Source organism: Denticeps clupeoides, chromosome 13 (genome assembly GCF_900700375.1).
Source record: "Denticeps clupeoides chromosome 13, fDenClu1.1, whole genome shotgun sequence".
NCBI classification, from domain to species: Eukaryota; Metazoa; Chordata; class Actinopteri; order Clupeiformes; family Denticipitidae; genus Denticeps; species Denticeps clupeoides.
In genome coordinates this window covers 5,102,468-5,117,611 of record NC_041719.1, presented here as the reverse complement: position 1 = coordinate 5,117,611, position 15,144 = coordinate 5,102,468, and the positions used below count along the sequence as shown (strand labels likewise).

Here is a 15,144-nt window from a genome sequence, read left to right as displayed (position 1 = left end):
TGGTAATAAGAAAAACAATGGTGTGCTTGGTTTTAACGTAACTTTATTCTTTCATGAGTTATTTACAAGTTTGCCCACTTAAAAAATGTGTTCAATGTCACCAACCATTCACATTTTATTAAGGTGTATCCATATAAATGGCCCACCCTGTAGTATTATAATAATAATAAAAAAAACGCTGTAAACTAATCTTCATTGGTCCAACCAGGTGCTGGTTTGCTACATTTGCTGTCACCACGGTAAGAAACTCACGTTCTTGGCCTCCAGCAGTTCTTTGCAGCGCTCGTTGCGGTTGGCGTGAGGCACCACCTCCGGGTGGACACAGGTGTGGTCACGGCTGGACAGGATGGTCATGGGGATGCTGGAGTACAGGGTGCGCTTCATCTCGTGGGCAATTTGTGTGATCTGCTTGTGGGTGCGTGTACCGAAGAATATCTTTGGAATCTTCTTCGTCTCCTCGTCCTTGGACTTTTCTCCAGATTTCTGTCCCACTTTGGAGTTGGGGCAAGGGCACAGGCTGCAGGGCACTGGTGACTGTAGTAACATGGTAAAGAAATTAAAGTAAGGCAGAATCACAATAGCCTATAGCAAATCAATGTACAAAAGCTGCTCTGGGCATTGATAGCGCAACCTGAACTTATATATTTAAAAAAATTATGATAATAATCAATATTATTCCAGGCTATGCTATCTGGAGTGTAAATAATTAGAGAGACCAAAATATTTTGTAATCTTGTGTTTAGGATTTTGACCTTCTATAATTTTATTTACTTATTTGAGGTGATATCTGGGGTTTGGTGCATGTTTTTTTTTGTTTTGTGTGTGGCATAGTCTCAATAACAATAAGCTAATAACTAACATGGTTTTGTTACCATGTCTAATTGACCTCATCTTTTCTAAAAAGTTTCTAGTACATTTTCCATTGATATCAGAAGCATCTGTTAATTTAAAAGAATAAAAAATGATCTATATACACACAATACATTCTTAAAAAAATTAAAATGAAACATTACTTTTTCAAAAAGTGAAGTGGTACTTTAATCTTTTAAAAAATATTTCAATTGAATTACTGACAGCTCTCCGGCAATAGATCAAGTATCGCAGGGTCGACAGAACTATGAAGATTTCACTATCGTGGGGGAACACTGCGATATACTATCAGGCCGAGATTCCCATCTATGACTGGAACAGTTTTGTGTTTCTGAAGTCTGGTCACTAGGTCAGAATTTGTAACACAGCCATCTGAACTGGACGCCTTCATGATGAGGACATAAGGAAGGCCAAGCCTATAAAACAGGAGAGGTGAAAGTGTATATAATCTGAGCGGGAGATGCTACGCTGAGCCTGAAAGTTTAGACGCAGCCTTTTGTTGGAGTCGAGGGGTGTAACGGCACCTTGATTGGCTGCCTTTAATTGCAGCGTCGCCAGGGCGGCATTACTTTCGCCAGGCGTGCCTGCGGCCTCGCGGAAACGGATCCCCTCATTCTGGACGGCCGCTTTAAGTGGCCCACTTTCCACCCACTCAGCGCCATGACAACACACACCTCGGCTCTTCCTCCCAGGCACACTCGGCCTCGGCTGTGCGCTGCATTATTAACGACAGACTATGGATAATCAGGGCCATTAAGAAGTAAACACATAAACAGACATTCTGTGCACCCTGAGATAGACAGAGCCCGTTGACAGCGTGGGGAGGGGGCTTGGCCCATAAAATCGGTGACCACCAATTGGTGGGCATCGGTGACCACTGCTAAGCATCACAAGATGCTTTTAAATGGCTGATTTAAAAGTTGCCGGTGTTTTCAGCTTTATGCCAGGGATCAAGCAGCCTCTTAGCCTCTGGCCGAGTGGAGACGGCAGGTCCGGTTACCCGCAGCCCTCTTCTGGCCTTGTTTGCCATTAAATATTACAATGCGCGAGAGAATGGAGCCGAACGCGAGCCCCGCTCACCGAGCCGTCCCTCAGCAGCATAAAGGCCGCACTGACGTGCCAAATAAACAGAGCCCTGCAAGAGGCTAGGGTTACGGCCCGGCATGGAAGAGTTGCACGCCGGGTCTCGTTTGGCCGCCTCGAGAGCAGGGGGGGGGGTGGTGGTGGTGGTGGCAGGATCGGCTTACCTGCTGCTGCCACATTAAATAGCTCGGTCCAAATATCCTGCCTTCCATGCCAAATAATTACTTATTCATCGGAGAGGGAATAAAGGGGGACGGCTCGTGAATGGGAGCCCTTGTCGGCGGCCGCGCAGGAAACAGCTGACTCAAGGGTATCCGTTTACGCGCTACCTGCCACCGCCGTGGCCCGGCTCGCATCGTAGCGGCGAGGAGACACCCCTGGAATGCAGATAACAGCCTCCTTTGGCCGGGCTCGGCCAGCCAGACACATCCGCACTGAAAAGGCGCATTCTTTCGCCGCGGCCCCCCCGATATCGAGTGAGGCGGTGAGCTGCCACCGAGTGAAGACTTCAATCAGGCCCCGTAAGGACACAGAGGCCGCCATTGTGCGGGAGTGTTAGCCTTAACGTGTCGGGGATGAAAAGCGTCAGCTCTCAGCGGCCAGCTGCCCAGATCTATACGCGCCGGGCCGACACACAATATAGGGTATCGATGCGGGAGATATCCAGGCCGCAGAGATCCGTTCCATCTCACGCTATCGGATGCGAGTGTGAAGCCCGTGTGCTCGGGTAGCTGTGAAAAGTGTGGTTTTCACATAAGCGAGGTGTAGCCAGAGCAGGACCCGGGCTGGATCGCTCCGCTAGCCGCCACTCTGCGGAGGTAGCCCGATATCCGCACTATGGTGCGCGCGCGGGAACAACGGGGATCGGTTTTTCCCGCAGTTCTCTGCGCCGAGGCCCAGACACCTGAGCGAGTGAAATCTCACGCGGCCACGGCGGGACTTGCGGAGGTCTTTTATTTTTACTTTCGCAGTTCTATCACCGCCGAACCTCCAGACCCATCCCAGGTGCCCACAAAGCACCTGTTTGTCCCCCGAGCGCGGTAACCAGCGGGTGAACCCCAATTCAATATTTATCCTGGGCTTTCACAGATCACTGAGGAGCACAGCAAACCTCTTAATTAAACTGGAGCCCGCTTCAAAGGGCCCATTGAAGATGTCACTCAGCGCTCGCAGGAGTCGGGCCGCCTGAAACCCGATCCGCCTGGCCGTCCACCTCGGTCTCCACCTCCCCGAAGAGGGGGATGGGGGGGGGGGGGGGGGGGGGTCCAGTCCATTCCTCCAACCTTTGTAACAGTCGGCCAAGCTGCAGGAACGTGTAACACAAGTCACTCCTGGCCCTTTCAGCGTGTTGTAAGCAATATGTTCTCCGGTGTGATGGGTGCGCACATCGACACAGATTCCTTTTTGCCGCAGCCACCGTCCACCCCTGAGGGTGCTGGTTACCCAGAGTTTGATTGATCGGAGACGCTCCGATAAAGAACGCGCTTTTACAATATTCAGTCACACAAAGCTCATTAACCCTTGCATTTAGGGTGCAAGGAGTAAAAAGGAGCAAAAACAACAGCTTTGATCCTATTCTTGCATGTGTACAGACTTGAGGCGCAGTATAACTCAAAGGACCTTTAGGAACAGACACTGCCCACAGTGACACCCGAAATGACAAAGTAATGCCGACTAGAGGGAATAGTACGACCTCAAATCCATCATATTGTAAGGACACTAATCAGTAAATTGAACTGGCCACAGTCAACAGTTTAACACCGCAAGAGACCTAAGTCCAGCGCAGTGTAATAAGTAGCTGCAGGTATTTAACAGGTACCTTTCCTTATTTCCCGACGGCTTTCAATTAAGCTCTTTACAGAGCAGCCAAATATGATCTCTGCCAGGACTAATTATAAAAAGAAAAGCACAAAACCGTGGTCTCTGCAAGCACAAGATATAAAACAGTATAAAAAAAAAATTCTACAATGCTTAAACAAATTAGAGATGGACACTTTGCACTAAAAATGATAGATAAATGGAGTCATGTATGAAAGGATAAAAGGTTAGCACTCCAAGGATTGAAGAGGACCATGTGGCCTTCAACACAGGCGTTGGCAACAACTTCGTGGCATCTCTAACCAAGTTTTTTTTTTTTTTTTTTTCTTCCTTCATGGCAGTGGTGCCTAGAGGGTAAGGAAGCGGATCCAATTGAGCAAAGTGCCACTGAGCAAAGTGCACCTTGAGCACTAAGGGTGATTGGATAAAAGCACGACACATTTTGTTGTGTCAGCGTGTGTTGTAGACAATTATGTTGCTTAAAAAAAGAAAAATGTATAATAATTATATATATATATATTTTTTGTTCATTCTTGTGTTCTACTTTCTATAATCTGCAAGTTCCAACAAAGTGGCCAAAGTGCAATGACTGCAATGGCAAATTCAAATGAAACATTTATGCAACTGGGTTTTTGCACAAAGCACTTGCTAAACTGAGACCTTAGTATTTATTCAGCATCAGTCATTAACCTGACATTTTGATTGGAGTGGAACACATGCGTGTTCTGACCACATGTATTTGGCCACCACGTTAATTATAACATGGTGGTCCAAAGAGCCATGCATTATTGCATAATGAAATGAAGAGGCAATGTTGCCAGGGATCAGACGTTTCCTTATACTGAATAATATTCTGTGATACTACTGAACTGTCTTTCGCAAGTCTGATGACCTGATAATGTTCTTGGACATTGGACTCACGCAGCACTGTGGTGAAGGCAAGATGCCCTCAGCCTTGGCAAGGCTCTTTGGTCCCACAATCTGGCTCTGAGGTCCAGGTACAGGCCTCTCTTCCTCGTGCTCCTCATCGCTGATGAAAATCACCCCACGATCAAGACATCTCCGCTTCCTGGCCTGAGAAGGGCCATAATCACAGTAAGCCATTATTAATTGTCATTGTGAAACACAGCACGCAGTAACAACGAAATGGGTCCTCAGATTTTTACCCAATCACCCTTGGTGAGCAGTGGGCAGCCATGAAAGGTGCCCGGGGAGCAGTGTGTGGGGACTGTGGGGACTGTGGCACCTTGGCGGTTCTGGACTCAAACCGGGAACCTTCTGATACCAGTTCCGTTTCCTTACCTGCTATTAAGAGGTTGGATGCTAGACCAGAATACCATGTTTTGACAAATGTCAATCCCCCCTACCCCCCGTTCCTGAAAATGTTTAGTCAGCACAGTCTGATAAGGTATCAACCTTTTAAACACTGACTTGTACCATAGGGTTCAATGACTGGCAGCATGAAAAAAAAAAAAGAATAACACTCGGACGCCCCCTGCTGGAAAAAATGGGTGAGTGCATTCAATTACCACATGGTGGTTTGAGGGGGAGAGTTAGGCTGGAGCCACGGCAAAGCTCCATTAATTCCATACATACGCAATACTTTTATTTAGTTAAGATTTCCTGAGTATGCAGTTCAATGAAACATTCACATATGATATTGTTTCCTGAAAAATAAAATTTCAGTGGTGGCCTAATGAGTAATGAGGCAGACCCTTAATCGAGAGGTCTTGAAACCCCAAGGTTTCACTGAGCAGAGTTCCATCCCACATGTCTGCTCCCAGTCATTGCTGCCCACCAAGGTGAAGGTTAAATGCAGAAGACATATTTTGTTGTGTCATTGTGTGATGTGCTGCAGTGTTTCACAATGACATCACTTCACTTTCACTAGAGACTGTCTGAAATGTCACGATGCTTGCTACGTGCTTTGCAGTGTGAAACTTTTTTTTTTTTTTATTGCAAACATCTAAACAATCCTGAGAGATGGCTTGAAGCAACAAACACCTTATCTTCTCCACAAGGGGTTCTCAGCCTTTTTTTGTCTGCCTGAAAGTCATCGTCTCCCCCCTGGTCAGCAATAAGAGAGTCCTGCAGTTTCTCTGATAGTTTAGATGCCAGTGTGGACCTTCTGGGGCAGCTCTTCATATCTGCGCACAACAACCACACATCAGCAAAAACATGTGTATTAAATACTTATTTACTTAGCTGATTCCAAAGGATGGGACATTGCATACCAGACTCTATCTCAGGACCAGTATGGTCCTTCATGGCAGGGTTGGTTAACATGTTGCTGGTATGGAAATGAGCGCTGGATGTCCCAGCACGATGACAAGCACATTGGCAGGGTGTAGCGGCCTCTGGCTTCTTACAGTCATCGGGTTTGTTTCCACCAGTCCTTCCTGAAGCTTACAGCGACAATGTTGCATTGCAGAGTTAATATTACGGGGATTTCGGTACCTTTAACATCACCATGTACAGAGCGAACGTGCTTTTACCCAACTGAGCCTGCTGCCTAGGCCAGGGCGGAGCACAGCAGTGCCAGACTCTTCCCACTGCCAGTGGGGCTCTCCCAGCAAACATTGCTCCCCGCGGTTCAGCCCACGGACAATCTGAGCAGAGTGGGTGGCTTCATCAACATCAACATGGATAAACACAAACCAATCGAGAACATTAGAGAAACTTAACAGAGTTCACATCATGGCCAGTTGGGACGGGTAGGCTTTGCAGGGGATTGATTTTTATCCCACCGATGGTGTACTCCACAGCTGATGCTGAAAACCACCGCCATTATCACTGTCCAGGGGAAGAAAAAAAAAAAACTTTATTTATTAGGCCTTTCATTCTCATCAAGAGAGACAGCTGATTCTGCTTTTAGTTCTCTGTAATCACATAAGGTCCACCATCAGGCAAATATTTCAAAACTAGCGGGGAAGCAGTAGCCTAGTGGGTTAGACATCCGCAAATGAAGTCCCAGGTTCAAACCCCACCTAGTGCCACTGTGACCCCTGAGCAAGACACTTAACCCTGAGGACCTGTCCTCCCGTCACTACTGACTAAGTCGCTCTGGATAAGGGCGTCTAATAAACGCTGTCAATGTAACCACACACCCAACCAATTAACAGGGGACCCTACAACGCAGGGACACATCGTAGCATGTGGTTCCCATGAGCAATAAAATTAATTATTTATTAATTTTTTCCGACGTCAGCTGAGTGCAAATTAAACACTATACAAAAAAGCATATTAATCATAACTCTGCACGCTAGGCCAAAATTGTCCGACTGACAAAAGTTAGTTTCTTTCTTCAAGATTTCGCAGAGCTAATCGGCTAATCGCTAGCTAAAGCAACCTTGGCTGCTACGGTAAACAAGGCACGTGACTTTTCCACAGGGATTTATTTATTTTTTTTTACCTTGTAATACGAACGGGAAACGAGCCGACTTGCAGGTGACTTCGAGACTGCAACGTTTCAGTCAAGCGTTGCTGAGCGCCATGTCAACTTAGCCCGGATTCGGAATAACGAGTCTCCCGCCGCAAGGGACAAATTCTCCGAACCAATCAGAACGCACGGTGCCACGTTGCGTCATGTCGTCACTAACGCCAATGCGCGCGTGGAGCGTCCGACGGGGTAGTGCAGCTGAACTACTCAATATTTTCTAGATATGAATAAAAAAATTATATATATATATAAAAAATCACAAGTAAGCCTGTCCAAATCAATCAAATCCCACTTTATTTGTAGAGCAGCTTTACAACCACAATATAGACCAAAATGCTGTCCAGAAAACAAAAAGATTTCTAAAGTATCAGTTCCAATGGCAGAGCGTTGACTTGATGCCCCACCCACTGCCAGGTTCCCCTGTCACACGATCATCAACGTCATTCCCTCCACCTGCGACCATCACGTCGTAACGTCTTCCTCGCGTGAGATTCCAAATCGCCTCTGATTAGCGTCGCAAAAAAAAAAAAAAAAAAAAAAAAAAAAAAAAAACGTCGAAACGTCAAACGTCTCAGCTGCGCTCGACACGCCCACCGCCGGGCGGCCAATCGGCGCGGCGCGTCGCGGACCTCCGCCTGTCGCCGGCGCCCGTGCGCGATGTGGCCGATGGCACCTGGCGCCATACCGAGCCGGTGAAACGTGCTGCGTCGACACTGACCGAGTTGGGTTTGCTTAATGATTGACAACCGATTACGATTTGTTTGTTTGTTTGTTTGTTTGTTTGTTTGTTTGCTTGTTTTCGAGCATCGTGTTTACGTGGCCGCGTACTTGTTTACGCCATAAATAAGCGCGAGCAGAGCTGAGCTGGGCTTCCGAGTTTTGCGTCTGAACTTTATCTGCTGGATCTATCCCCACGAGATACTGCACAACAACGACCCAAAAAAAAAAAAAAAAAAAAGCTTCACCCCCAGAGAAGAGGCCAGAGTCATTTTAGATGCGTGGTGCTGCTCAGAAACGGGAGGTTCAGCCAGCTGCACGCAAGGTCAGGGTCAGCCTGGGTTTGTGGTGCAATGCTGGTGCAATTCTTAAACGCCGGCTGTCCATTGGCCCGACTCTCACTTCTTGCTCCTCCGCAGCCCTGGTCAGGCAGATTAGTTCTGCCAGTGCTGACCCGAGCTCTCTGAGGAACATCATCTAAAAGTTTTGATAAGTTTGTTATTTTTTTCCCCCCTCTCTCCACCTGGGTTCTCTAAAGGCTTTTCAGACATGGCAGAGCAAGTTTCGAGCACAGAAGATCCTTCTCCCACTCGCGATCCAAATTCTCAGCACACTGCCGCAGGGGAGGACAAGACCTCGAGACCCGCCGAGCTACAGCTGGAGATGAAAGATCGTCCCACGTCCCCGTCTTCGGTCAGCTCAGACGGCCTGTCGGAGCTTGGCTTTGATCACCTTGAATGGCCAAGCAAGAACCTGAGGTTGGTAAATCAGTTTCGGCTGTCGGGGATGGCGCTTCCATGGTGTTCATAAAGCAATCTGAACAAACCAGCATGTCAGGTTTACCCCGGTCGAACTGGACTGGAAGCATGTGGAAGCTTGGAAGCAATCTTTTTAACGCACTGTGCTTCAGACCTGCGGGACGGGGCTCTAGTCACATCAGAAACGACGCGAGGTTTGATCCTTTGTCCCTTTCGTTGGTCCTGCATCCCAGTCTGGTTACCTGGCCTCAATGACAGACCAAAGGCCGAACTGGAGAGGCGGTGTTGCTCCTCCAATCACAGCGCGTTTCCTCCCTCAAAGCTAGGCGTGTCTGCTGGCTCTGTACTTGAGTGCTCGTGCTGAACACCGTCAGATATTGCGTTGGGCATGAACCCAAAATAATAATAAAAAAAAAAAAAGGACTTATGCAATAGCGATGGTGAAATGGACGGACAGGCAGGCGGTTGTTTTGCAGTTGGCACTGCTTCAGAGTTCGCGATGGCGGATGAAACCTCAGGGTTCTTGTGAGTTTGAAATCAAGAATTGAGGGGAAAAAAATGGTGATGTTACTTGTGACAGATGGGTGCTATGTGCCATTGTCATTTCAATCATTTTAATTTTTTTTTTGTTTTTTGAAAAAAAACAAAAAATAATAAATTGAATGATAACGCCTCTGTTTTTATGTGTGTCAACTCTTCACACAGAACCAGCATGTCCGGCTTACACCTGGTCAAACTGGGCAGGGACCGGCCACGTGTGGACTTGCACAGGGACTTCACCGTTGCATCTCCTGCTGAGTTTGTGACTAGGTTTGGGGGGACCAAAGTCATTGAAAAGGTACAGAGAGACACAGGATCTTCACCGATTTCCATTCATTTCCGTGCATTTCAGACTGCTCTGCGTGTCAGTAAAATATCATACTGTGATTTCAGGTTGTTATCATGATGTTTCTGGCACAGCTTATCATTTTATTTGTCACATACTCTGTAACTACTAGTGAAATGATTTGCTCATCATAACCACTGCTAATATTTTAGGGTTTTATGCCACTGAAATATAGAATAGAATGAATATATTGTTTTAGGTTGAAGTTCCAAGATTATTGTCATGATTTGTTTTTGAAATCACAATTTTTTTATAATGCTTTGCTCGTGAACTTTAGGTTCTTATTGCCAACAATGGGATTGCAGCAGTCAAGTGCATGCGTTCCATCCGACGATGGGCCTATGAAATGTTCCGCAACGAGCGTGCCATCCGATTTGTCGTCATGGTCACTCCTGAAGACTTGAAGGCCAATGCTGGTGAGAGAATTTAATTTAAATGGAATGGCCCATTTTTCTGATGTTTGGCTGGAACGTGCAGCCATATTAAAGCCTGTTAAGCTTGCACGGAGGACTTGGAAGTGTCCACACAGCACAAACCCGATGTAATGTTCCAAAGAGTTCTTAAAATGGTTCTGTGTGCAGAATACATCCGGATGGCTGATCACTATGTACCAGTGCCAGGAGGGACCAATAATAACAATTACGCCAATGTGGAGCTGATTTTGGACATAGCTAAGCGCATTCCTGTGCAGGTGAAGAGTCATTTATGATTATACGTGTCTTATTATACATTCATAAAGGATTTTTATGTAATGAGTTATTGTTTCTGTCATTGCTAAACTCATAGGCAGTTTGGGCTGGTTGGGGCCATGCGTCCGAGAACCCAAAACTGCCTGAGCTGCTTCACAAAAACGACATTGCCTTTATGGGTAAGTGTTACATCTCTTCTAGTTGGGGAAAAAAAAGAGAGGACAAATGAGTAATTACATATTCTCGCTTCATGCAGGTCCTCCGAGCCAGGCCATGTGGGCGTTAGGGGACAAGATCGCTTCATCGATTGTGGCACAGACAGCCGGCATCCCGACCTTGCCATGGAGTGGATCAGGTTTGATTTAGATTCTTCTCATTCATGGCTGAGCATGGGCATATTCATCTACTGATCATGCATCGTTCAAAATAAGTCTCTTAAAAAAAAGTGTCTGGGCTAAAAATCTGGATCCGTTTGCTCCATTTAATTCCATTTATTTAACACCCTTAATGCAAAATCTCAGGACTGACCGTGGACTGGTCTGAGAGTGAACAGAAGAGCAAGATCATCAATGTTCCACCTGAACTGTATGAGAGAGGCTGTGTTGAGGATGTGGAAGATGGCTTGAAGGTAATGAGTGTGTGTGTGTGTGTGTGTGTGTGTGCGTGTGTGCGTGTGTGCGTGCAGGTTTTCCACAGTTGCGCCATCAACCTTGTTTTTTCTCTCCAGGCTGCTGAACAGGTCGGCTATCCTGTGATGATTAAGGCCTCGGAGGGTGGTGGAGGAAGGGAATCCGTTAAAGTGAACAGTGCTGAGGGATTTCCCCAGCCTTTTCAGACAGGTGGTGTTTTTAGATACGTGCACAGTTATTTCCATAGTAATGGAAAAGTCTGCAGATATATTATCGACTGTACTTTCATTGCACTCACCAGAAGATAGAAACAAACAAACAAAAAAAATATACATATATTTTTTTTTAAGTGGTGGGCCGTTATCGGCGTTAACGTGAGACTCTTATGGGCGATTAAAAAAATATCGCCGTTAATCTATTCACAAAGTTGGGTTGTGATCGGGTCTATACTACGCAAGCTATTGTGCCGGAGTTAAATGGTTATAAGTATATTTCTTTTCTTGTGTTTTAATTTCTTGTTTCTTATTTCCTAAAGACTTTTATTTTGTTTTTGAGACCCGGTTCAGGTCTCTTGGACACATGGCGTGAGCTGTGTCACAAACCCAAGCACCTCTCACAGCTCACGCCATGTGTCCAAGAGACCTGAACCGGGGTCTCAAAAACAAAATAAAGTGTTTAGGAAATAAGAACTAAAAGACACAAGAAAGAAGAAATATACTATAATCTAGTGTAACCATTTAACTCCGGCACAATAGCTTGCGTAGTATAGACCCAGATCACAACCCAACTTTGTGAATAGATTAACGGCGATATTTTTTTAATCGCCCGATAAGAGTCTCACGTTAACGCAGCACGTTAACGCCGATAACGGCCCACCACTAATATATCATTTCTGTTCAGAATTTCCTATAGCTGGAAAATGCTCATTAGTTACACTATACGTGGGTTAAAATCATGCAAATGCATGAATAAAATGTCATATTTGAGAATTTTTCTTTTTTCGGATCACTGCTGATCACGTTTTCAGGTCCAGACTGAAGTTCCTGGCTCCCCCGTATTCGTTATGCAACTGGCCAAGCAGTCCCGTCATTTGGAAGTCCAGCTGCTGGCGACCAGTATGGCAATGCCATCTCCCTCTTTGGCCGTGATTGCTCCGTCCAGCCGCCGCCACCAGAAGATCATTGAGGAGGCCCCGGCCACCATAGCCACTCCCGACGTGTTTGAGCGCATGGAGAAGGTACGGGTCAACCTCATGTTGCAATTATTGTATATTAGATTTTGAATTAAGTGATTTGTCATTGTGATTCATAGCAAGCACAGCACACGGTGACACAATGAAATGTGTCCTCTGGATTTAACCCATCACCTTTGGTGAGCAGTTGGCAGCCATGAATGTGCTGGGAGCAGTGTGTGGGGACGGTGCTTTGCTCAGTGGCACATCGGTTTGTCTCGGGATTTCAATCCGACGACCTTCCGATTACGGATCCGCTTCCCTTACCCGCTAGGCCACCACTTCCCCACATGGACCCTGACCCTGTGGAATTTTTGCTTTCGTCTGATCAGTGTGCAGTGACTCTTGCCAAGATGGTGGCTACGTGAGTGCCGGCACAGTGGAGTACCTCTACAGCCAGGACGGGCAGCTTCTACTTCCTGAGCTCAACCTCGTCTGCAGGGGAGCACCCATGCACTGAGATGGTCGCTGACGTCAACCCTGCCTGCTGCCCCAGCTCCAGGTATGTCTGGAACCTGTAACACGGGGGAATCTCTTTGTTGGTTTGTGTGTGGCAGCGAATCTATAGAAAGGATTCCCCTCTTCGTTCTGTTATACCGACATACGGGTTACCTTGGCAACCAGTTGGCTCTACGGTTTTGGTGACAGGACTAGTAGGACAAAAATCACGGTCGTCCCAAATAGAATCCCCAGCAGACTGTTGAGATGATCCTCCTAAGAGTAGAACAAATCTCTTCTGTTTCTCCAGCAAGGTTTAATTTTTTACAGTAATGAGGCGGGTAGCTGTGGACCACCTGCTCTGATAATAAATGTGATTGGATTAAACTGAAGTGCCATGCAGAATCTATTATTATGGTGATCACCCCCCGCCCAACACTCGGTGATGTAATTGCACCTTGGAAGTGTTCCCGTAATCCCAGGATTAGCAACATTTAACATGCTCAGAGTCACGTAAACCTCATCTCCATATTACTAAATGCTGCTTCATAAGTGACACTGCTGCCGTGCCTCTGATCATATTTACCCTGAAATGTATTAGTTCTACTATCCTCCCAAAAAATGTTGCTCTATAAACATCACAACATGCTTCGCATATTTCCACTCACGGCGTATCTAATTCAATATGAATAACCTAATATGACGTGTTTTTCAGTAGCATATCTCTCTTTTAATGGACCTTCAGATTGCAATGGGTGTCCCGCCTACCGAATAAAGGACATTCGTCTGCTTTACGGGATGCAGCCATGGGGAGACTCTACCATCAACTTTGACAGCCTGTCTTCATACCCTCTCCCTCGTGGCCATGTCATCGCCACTCGGATCACCAGTGAGAACCCCGACGAGGTGGGTGTCAGGTCTCAGAATACCACTGTGGGACCACGTCACAACTAGCATCCTAGCATGGCTTCCTGAAATGAGCTGATGGTGACGAACCAGTAGATCACAAAGTCACAGGTTCGAACCCCACTTCCTACCATTGTGTCCCTGAGCAAGACACTTACTCTGAGTGTCTCCAGGGGGGACTGTCCCCTGCAACTACTGTTTTGTAAGCTGCCTCTGGATCAATGTCGTAAATGTAACATCTGTGTTGGATGTATTGAAACAATTCTATTTCTAACTACATTTGTTCCATATCTACTGCACTTCATAACGTCTGAATTATTATTATTATTATATTTTTTTGCTCTGTGAACCAGCTGTGATTAAATAAGGGGGGGGGGATTTGTCTCTGCATTTAACCTCACCCTTGGTGAGCAGCCATGACAGGCGCCCGGGGAGCAGTGTTTGGGGACGGCGCTTGCTCAGTGGTACCCTGGCGGATCGGGATTCTGATTATGGGGCCGCTTCCTTAACCACTAGGCCACCACTGCCCCTGTAGTTACTGTGTTGTGCTGCACTCTACTGTATCCCTCACTACTGATTTGGGTCTCTCCCCAGGGGTTTAAGCCCAGCTCAGGCACGGTTGCAGGAGCCTGACACTTCCGCAGCAATAAGAACGTTGTGGGCTACTTCAGCGTGCGGCGGCTGGCGGCCTGCACGAATTCGCCGACTCGCAGTTCGGCCACTGCTTCTCTTGGGGGGAGAACCGGGAGGAGGCCATCTCGTGAGCGCACATCGCCGCGGTTTCGCGCCGTCTTCACTACGTGCTACGGGCTAAAGTTGTTGGTTTTGTTATGCCTTCAGGCACATGGTGGTGGCTCTGAAAGAACTGTCCATCCGCGGAGACTTCCGTACCACGGTGGAGTACCTCATCAAGCTGCTGGAAACGGAGAGCTTCCAGCACAACAGGATTGACACTGGCTGGCTGGACAGTCTGATCTCTGAGAAAGTTCAGGTACAGGTTGCCCAATGCTGACGGATCTTCAGAGATCAAAAAATCGCTGGCTTACTTCCTATTAATAAACATGTACAAATTTTGTTGGGACAAAGCAGCAGCATGAAATACGACAGAAATACGTATCCGTTTGGCAGGAATGAATCAGAAACGTTCAGGTTTGTATTGAATGACCTGACCGAATGGGGAGGAACGGGTCTGACCGCAGGTTTCATATAATAAAAAAAAAAAAACAAAAACTGATAATACGTCTGTAAGTGGAAGTGGATTTTTATAGGCTTTAAGCATGTTTTCTTGCACATGGCACCAACAATGGGACCAATATTTTTCAGCGAGAAGGACTGTGTAGTCTGGTGACCTGAAAATAAATCGTGTAGTGTGTGTAAAGGGGCTGACAGGTGTGGGTTGACAGGCGGAGCTCCTGATACCATGCTGGGGTGTGGTGAGTGGAGCTCTTCATGAGCAGATGCAAACCTCAAGAGCAGTGTCAGCAACTTCCTGCACTCACTGGAAAGGTAACACTCTTGACCTCTGTGACTAGCCTTTATGAAGTCCATTTGTAAAATTATATTCAATACATGCTTTCTCTAGTCGTTCACATACAGAAATAGAGAGAGCATGGGGGCAACCATTTGGAAGCCGTTCATGCTGCTTTATGGATGCTGTGGAAATATCTAGGTCTTAATATT

At 46.6% G+C, this 15,144-nt stretch overlaps 1 protein-coding gene, 1 non-coding gene and 1 pseudogene across 2 annotated transcripts; 2 read left to right on the top strand and 1 right to left on the bottom strand.

Annotated features, from left to right (window-relative positions):
* Positions 1-231: 231 nt before the first annotated feature.
* LOC114802184 (Fanconi anemia group J protein-like) lies at positions 232-6,277 on the bottom strand. Its single transcript, XM_029000888.1, has 5 exons — positions 6,267-6,277; positions 6,006-6,176; positions 5,776-5,918; positions 4,693-4,845; positions 232-534 (listed from the first exon to the last, which is right to left on the bottom strand). Exons 2-5 carry the CDS (start codon positions 6,055-6,057, stop codon positions 232-234), a joined length of 651 nt encoding a protein of 216 aa, XP_028856721.1. The 5' UTR covers positions 6,058-6,176; positions 6,267-6,277.
* Positions 3,976-4,085, top strand: LOC114802780 (U6atac minor spliceosomal RNA). Its single transcript, XR_003751792.1, has one exon. It is a non-coding gene; the product is annotated as a U6atac minor spliceosomal RNA (small nuclear RNA).
* A 1,492-nt stretch (positions 6,278-7,769) lies between the features above and the next one.
* The window catches only part of LOC114801626 (acetyl-CoA carboxylase-like), a 59,153-nt pseudogene continuing 51,778 nt past the window's right edge, over positions 7,770-15,144 (top strand).

Bases quoted from the DNA above. Each gene is read 5' to 3' on its own strand.
- LOC114802184 (XM_029000888.1), bottom strand. From the start codon at position 6,057: ATGTTAACCAACCCTGCCATGAAGGACCATACTGGTCCTGAGATAGAG. The intron at 4,846-5,775 runs GTGTTTGTTGCT...GGCCCTTCTCAG, and splicing joins CCCCTTGTGGAGAAGATAAG to GCCAGGAAGCGGAGATGTCT. The intron at 535-4,692 runs GTGAGTCCAATG...ATGTTACTACAG, and splicing joins TGCCTTCACCACAGTGCTGC to TCACCAGTGCCCTGCAGCCT.